Source organism: Mesocricetus auratus, unplaced genomic scaffold (assembly GCF_017639785.1).
Source record: "Mesocricetus auratus isolate SY011 unplaced genomic scaffold, BCM_Maur_2.0 Super-Scaffold_100013, whole genome shotgun sequence".
Classification (NCBI taxonomy): Eukaryota; Metazoa; Chordata; class Mammalia; order Rodentia; family Cricetidae; genus Mesocricetus; species Mesocricetus auratus.
The window spans coordinates 14,734,106-14,741,289 of record NW_024429196.1 but is presented as its reverse complement, the minus strand read 5'-3'; the positions used below and the strand labels follow the sequence as shown (position 1 = coordinate 14,741,289).

The window sequence follows — 7,184 nt, the reverse complement described above, 5'->3', positions numbered from 1 at the left end:
AGATAAAGGGAGTTCTTTTTTGTTCTACATGAGAGTGGGGCTTCTATCCAAAGCTATGAGTCCAGTAAGAAGAATCAGAATCCAACAAGAAGTTTGTTTCACTCCATATCCAATGAGTGTTCCATATATTGTTCTGCCCTTTTTTTGTTTCTATCTTATTGCTACTGATTTCCACATAAATGGGCTTATCTATTCCTAATGTAACCCTTTTCTTTTTGCATGTGTATGAATATGTGATATACACAGGTGCATGTGCATTGCAAGTGGTTCCCAAATTGGTTTTAGCAACCTGTACTTTGAGCTGGGAGTGGCACCATTGAGTGATTTCTTCTTCAGATGTCATTTATAGGCTCAGCAGTGATCCAGATGGCAAATACAGGGTGGGGCTTGGTGAGTACCGATCGCTGGAGCTGCCTTAGAAGAAGCCTGAACAGGGCAGCATTGCACATCAGTTCCTATGCCCCTGGTGGAGTGAAGCCAGGAGAGCCGGCACTTGTTCTTACCAGCCAGTGGATTTGGCATCAACCTGCTGTGTCACCTTAGGGAAGTCACTGACCCTTACTAGACCTTAGGAGGCTTTCATCATCAACTCTAATTCTACTTTCAAATCATAGTTTAGGGGTGCAAGGGTTTTTAAAAAGCAGACTAATGGCCGGGCGTTGGTGGCGCACGCCTTTAATCCCAGCACTTGGGAAGCAGAGTCAGGTGGATCTCTGTGAGTTCGAGGCCAGCTTGGTCTACAGAAGGAGTTCCAGGACAGCCTCCAAAACAATACAGAGAAACCCTGTCTCGAAAAACCAAAAAAAAAAAAAAGCAGACTAATGAGTGTCCTGGACACTCCAGCAAAGAAAAGAAAGTCACCCCAGATTAGGGATGCGGGTGTGGCAAAGGGAAGTAAAGGGACACAGGAGAGGACAACAACACACCCACTTTTACCCTGCCACGAGGTGGGCAAGGGAACGTTTGCACTACAGGAGTAATTGGGACACTTTTAGAGACTGGAGGTGCACGGAGCCCCACCTGCGGGAGCCCCCCTTCCAGGAACTTGCTTGCAGGCACTATAAAGGCATGTGGGATGCTTTGGGCAGGAAAGCTGGATCTGATTTCTGAATTTCTAGGTACCAAAAGGGCACCTGCTGGCATCTTGTGTGGCACCAAGAGTGTTCAGTGACAAAGTAGGAAGCCCAAGGCTCCATCCTCACCAACATCTCTTACCCAATTCACTCTGGGGAGAGTCAGAGGCCTGATTTCTAATCCTCCTGTCACTGCTTTGCAAGACACCAGGGGATGACTGGGAATATCTGATAGGAAACAAATGAAGAATTCAGACCCAAGACTCTGGGAGGAAATGAGAACTGAAGGACCAAGGAGGAGATTCAGGCTCAAGTTTCAGTGGCCTTTGCCAGTGCTTCTGGAACTGAAAACCCAGGAGATGGGCTAAGGCCTGTGAGTAGTGCCAGGAGGTTACAAGGCCCTTTTGAAAAATATAAGAGTCACGAGACTTCACAAAGACTGTATACTAGCTAGGGCTCATTTTGCTGTCCTCCATGGAAGCATAGGATGCCATTTTCTAGTGAAATGGAAGTCTGTCCCTTATAGGGTTGGGAAACATTTCCCATTAAGACAGAGTGAGGAGAAAGGTAAGTTTGAGTTCATCAGAGAACAGTGTGACCAGCTTTCTCTCTATATGAACTGCCCGTGTGTTTTGATAGTAGGTGTGTGCATGCTCACTCAGTGTCCTGGGGGTTCTGGATTATGGAGAAAGGACTGGAATATGAATAGGGGCATCTCACCTGCCAGCATAAGGTTCTATTTCAACCTCCTCATATAAAAGTCTTTCTTCTTTTCATAAGAGAAAAGAACGATCATGTTTTACTTATGTGTGTTTGGGGTGGTGTGTGAGCCTTGTCTCTGCTTCTTGATAAGACCACTCTGTAGTCGACCAACAATGCCTTAAGAGGAAAAATGAAGACAGAGTAGGAAGAATGGAACCCACAGAGGGTTATCTACAAAACAAGTGAGTGCTTTTTCTTCTGGTCTTACTCTCCATGCTTGCTTTGCTGGCCTCCCAGACAGTAAGGTTTCTACCAGGAGTGGAGTTCCCATCAGCTTACTTGGCTGCCAAAGGTGCATTTCTGGAACATTTCGCAAATGTAACAAACATTAATTAGAATGGTTTCCCACAAGAAAGCAGATTTATTAACAATCTCATCGAATACAAAGATACTCATATACACTCACTCTCAAATCTCTGGGTATCCCACTAATGTATTGAGGAGTCAAATATGATTTCTCAAGCATCACCTGGTATTTGTAGGTTCAAATTCAGTGTTCTCTGCTCTGGTTGGACATCAGTATTTTGGATAAGGCTTGAAATCTGGTTATTTATCCTTCTTGAAAGTCCTCAGATTGACCTGCTTAATTTTATTCTAATTAAGTAAGGTAACGAGAACTTTTTATTCCCTCATTCACCCTTATTCTAGACAAGATCAGCTTTGAACTCACAATCTGCCTCCCTTGGCCTCTGCAGTGCCCAGATAGGCATGTACCAACATGCCCAGGCACTGGGTGTTTTTCAGTGGAAACAAGTTGGCTGTGTGCCAACCACTGGACACTACATCTTTCCTCCCTGTGAGATCACAGAAATATCTAAGTAAAAAAATATTCCAAGGCATCCCCCCTCCATCGCAGGGAGCCTGCCTACCTCTGCACCCTCTTACTGACAGTCACCTTGGTGTAAAGCAGGCACAGGAGTAAAACCTAACACATGAGAGAACCTACTGTGAAACAGAGGCCTTTGGGCGAAAATGTCTGGAGGTTTCGACAAGTCAAAGAGGCTCAGTTTCTGAACTAACATTATATATTGTTTGGCCCTAATGCCTAAACCTTGGAATTCTGTTTGACTACAGTGAAATGCCCAAAATGAAATGCAGCGTGTTTAAGGCATTTTCTTAACCCATGGACATGAAGGAAGTCTTAATAATGCAGGGTGCTTCTGTAGGACAACTGTCTGGAAAGAGAAGTGCCAGCCCCGGGAAAATGACAACTCCAGCCCTCTGTTGAAAGATTGCTGGACTGATCCTGGTAGCATTTACTCTCACAGGGAGGAATTGCCCCGACCTTGAACAAGTGTTTCTTTGTTGCACTTCAGTCTGTGAGAAAGTGTGTCTTGGGGCTGGTTGATGTCTGAAAATAGGAAGTAAGGTCGAAAGGGCGAGGGAGGGGGAGGAATCACTCAAAGATGGTCGGGTGGCCAGTCAGAAAGGTGAAACCCGGGCTTTGAAAATCATTTACACTGCCCTTTAACTACAATGGCACCTCCCAACCCCCACTCCTGACTGCTCGGTACTGGACAATTCAATTGACTCCTTTTGTAGTGGGTTTATTGCTCAGAACCCCTAGGGTCTGGGTTTGCTTGTGGAAGAAACACACCCCATGGCGCTACTCTGGAGCCTGCCCCTCCTGGTTCATCCTCCTTTCTTGGGGCTGGACAGGACAGTGAGAGGCAGACCAACTCTGCGTGGCTCCCTACATGCACCTACTCCCTGCACTGCATCTGGAATAGGTAACTACCAGCCCTGTGCACGTCCTTCTCAAACTTTGCGGAGTCCTGAAGAGTCTGATGATGTTATGGAAGCACCAAACCTGATCCAGGCTAGAGCACCCTTGTCCCGGATATGAAGAGACATCTCCAACCGGTCTCTGAGTGCAACCACCCTGAGATTGCCCAGGCTGCCAGCTAGAGACTGGTTGGCTAGAACTCCAGTCCCTCAAGCCTAGGCCCTTCGGTAGCTCTTCCAGCCCATGGAAGGAAATCCGGAGCACATCACTGAGGACCAGAGTCGAGCCTTGCAGGCTATAAGTATCCCCGCGAGCTGAGCGCTGGGCAAGCACCAAAGAAAGCGAGCGAGCGGGAGAAGCTACACCTCGCTTAGCCGCGGGAGCTGGGAACTGAGGACAGCGTCCCTGCGGATGCCTGTCCTGCGGGTCCCCTCCCCGCCCGTTTCCCGCGCTCTGATTGGCTGGCGCGCGGGGTTCCTGGCACGCGCCTGTGGATGTAGTTATAAGAATCCTCGCGTGCCGGCCCTCAGCTCCAAAAAGCGGGTCTCAGCCCTCCCCAGTGCAGTCCCAGCACCAGCCAGAGCCAGCGGCCTCGCGCTTTTCAGGGAGACCCTGGGACTGGGACCCGTGGCCGCCTAGCCTTCTTCAGAGCCAGCCCCACGAGGGAGGGGCTGGGGGAACCTGCCCGAACTGCCACGGATCATTCACAAAGCCTCACTCGGAGCAGTTCAGCAGTACCTCTGGGCCTCGGTGGCGGCAGTTATGGACTCCGTGCTGCTGGAACACTTCCCCGGGGCCCTGGACACATTCCCGTCTGCTTACTTCGATGAGGAAGACTTCTTCACCGATCAGTCCTCTCGGGACCCGCTGGAGGATGGCGAAGAGCTGCTGGGGGACGAACAGGCGGAGGTGGAGTTCCTCAGCCACCAACTGCACGAATATTGCTACCGCGACGGGGCGTGCCTGCTGCTGCAGCCCGCGCCCTCGGCCGCCCCGCACGCGCTTGCCCCGCCGCCTTTGGGGGACGCTGGCGAGCCCGAGGACAGCGGTGGCTACTGCTGCGAGGCAGGGGCTTCCCTAGGCAGCTTCCCCTACTCGCCCGGCTCGCCGCCCTCGTGCCTTGCCTACCCATGCTCTGCGGTCCTGTCTCCCGGGGCGCGACTCCGTGGTCTTAACCGGGCAGCGGCGGCGGCGGCGGCACGGCGACGGCGACGCGTGCGCTCCGAGGCGGAGCTGCAGCAGCTACGACAAGCGGCCAATGTGCGCGAGCGGCGCCGCATGCAGTCCATCAACGACGCCTTCGAGGGCCTGCGTTCCCATATCCCCACGCTGCCCTACGAAAAGCGCCTCTCCAAGGTAGACACGCTGCGCTTGGCCATCGGTTATATCAACTTCCTCAGCGAGCTGGTGCAGGCGGACCTGCCACTGCGCGGTAGTGGCACAGGTGGTTGCGGGGGCTCAGGTGGCAGCCGGCATCTGAGCGGTGACAGCCCGGGTAACCAAGCCCAGAAGGTCATCATTTGCCACCGAGGCACCCGTAAGTGCGTCTGTGTTTAGCATCAGCTGAGGGGGACAAGGGACACAGAGTGTTAGGAAGTCTGACACATGGGCTGATTGATGAGGATGGACCATGGGTGGGCACTAGGAACCTTGAGGATGACCTTTCGGTTCTATTCTGATACTTGACCCGGGTTTGGAGGACGTGGGTCCTCCCCAGACGTGCGCCTTCTTTGGTTCTGGACAGAGGGCGCTGAGAGTTTGAGGTGTGGAGTAGAGAAGTGTCTCAGTGACTTCAGAGGGGACCTTAAAGGACCATGGGTGACTTCTGGGAACATAGTTGGGTGTTCACAATCTGTTTTCTCCTTTCTCCTTCCCAGGCTCCCCCTCCCCCAGTGACCCGGATTATGGCCTCCCTCCTCTTGCTGGGCACTCCCTCTCATGGACTGATGAAAAACAGCTCAAAGAACAAAATATTATCCGTACAGCGAAAGTGTGGACCCCAGAGGACCCCAGAAAACTCAACAGTAAATCTTTTGACAACATAGAGAACGAACCACCCTTTGAGTTTGTGTCCTGAGAAAGCTCACACTGGGTCGACTGTGTCTCTGTGCATATTGTATGGTGTAAATACCTATAATGTAAAAGTAATTTAAAGATCACATTTTTCTAATGGCAATCAACTGTTTGTTATTTATCTATTTATTGTTCTGTTGGTTTAATGAATAGATTCTCTTTTAAAATATATATAATTTATATAATTTATCATGATATTCTATAATATGCGACAGGGGGTGATTTTCCCCAGCACCTTTGGCACAACTGAGTTGTTGGAAGAACTCTGGCCAGAAATTTTCATGCTTATTTAATGCCAGATTTGGCTTATTTCTAAGCGTTGTTAATAAATGCTATTGGCTCGTGTTTCTATAAGCTGTTTGTTTAGTCAATCAAAGGAGTAACTATATCCTCAAAAGAATTAACTTGCCTACAAGTGACAGAAACTGGCTTAAATCCTAATCATCTAGGAGTAAACTACCTTTCATTTAGGTTTGGTCTGGAGGAGAGTGGGTGTAGGTGGGAGTATAAATTCCAGCTCTCTGGCAGACACTAATCTGTCACCCTGGCTCTCAATAGTAACAACTTGCCTGGATTTTGTACCCTAACTACCAGACACCCCACAAGAAAACGAGGTCATGGGTAATTTATTATTCCCATTTTCCAGAGTGGGAAAGCTGAGGTTTAGGAACAATGTTTGACATGTCCCAAGTGGCTGCCACGGTGCCTAATCAGAGTCTAGATTCCTGGCTAGGCAGGGGAGAAAGAACAACTCTAGGGCTGAGCCATGGTTCTCCCCGGAAAGGAACTGGAGTAGTTGACCTTGTCAGGAAATCCCTCACAACCTTCAAGGGTTCTGTATAAGGTGGAGAAGGTTTCCTCCCATCCACACCAGGCCGCCGCTTCTACACCAGTTTTAAAACAATACCGAGTCCTCCTTTGCCCACAACAGGAGGAAGGCCAGCCTAAGGCGGAGGTAGCAGGGTCGCCCTCTAGCGAACCGAAAGAAAAGCGATGAAGAAGTCTGGGCCCTCTGCTAAAAAGCCCGTGAAGGCCGGGCTGAACTTGTCTCCCCCTGGGCCACGGTGGACTCCCAGACCCTCCCAGGCTTTTGCTGTCTGGCCAGTAGTGTCTGAGCTCTTGGAGGCTGGTGGAGGAACCAGCGCGTAGGGGCAGGGCAGGAAACGCTCACTTTGGCATGGAACCTTTGACTCAGAGCTACTGCCGGCCGGCCGTCAAGGTGAGTAGCAGAAGACTGTGCGAGTCAAGGTGAGATCGCCTATCTCCCTGTCGCCCCTCCTCCCCCCGCCGCCCAGCACGCCTGGCCAGAGGACAGCATACAGACAGCATGCTAATCGCTTTAACCTAGTTTCAGACCCACCGAGGGGTTCCCCCGCGCGCGCCGCGGGTGCCATGGACTTCATCCAAGAGTAATTAAAGCGAGGCTAGGAGCTGGACCGACCCGGCAGAGTGGCCTGGCCAGACACGCTAAGATTCTGGGTCGCGACGCTCCCCAGGAGACCTTGAGCTCTGGACACACTCATCTTCTCCAGCCTTCTCCTCTTTTCACA

The 7,184-nt window shown here is 50.8% G+C and overlaps 1 protein-coding gene across 1 annotated transcript; it reads left to right on the top strand.

Moving 5' to 3' along the window:
• Window positions 1–4,308: 4,308 nt before the first annotated feature.
• Window positions 4,309–5,988, top strand: Ptf1a (pancreas associated transcription factor 1a). Its single transcript, XM_005082703.3, has 2 exons — window positions 4,309–5,098; window positions 5,439–5,988. The coding sequence occupies exons 1-2, from the start codon at window positions 4,324–4,326 to the stop codon at window positions 5,636–5,638; spliced, it is 975 nt and encodes a 324-aa protein (XP_005082760.1). The 5' UTR covers window positions 4,309–4,323; the 3' UTR covers window positions 5,639–5,988.
• The last annotated feature ends 1,196 nt before the right edge of the window (window positions 5,989–7,184 follow it).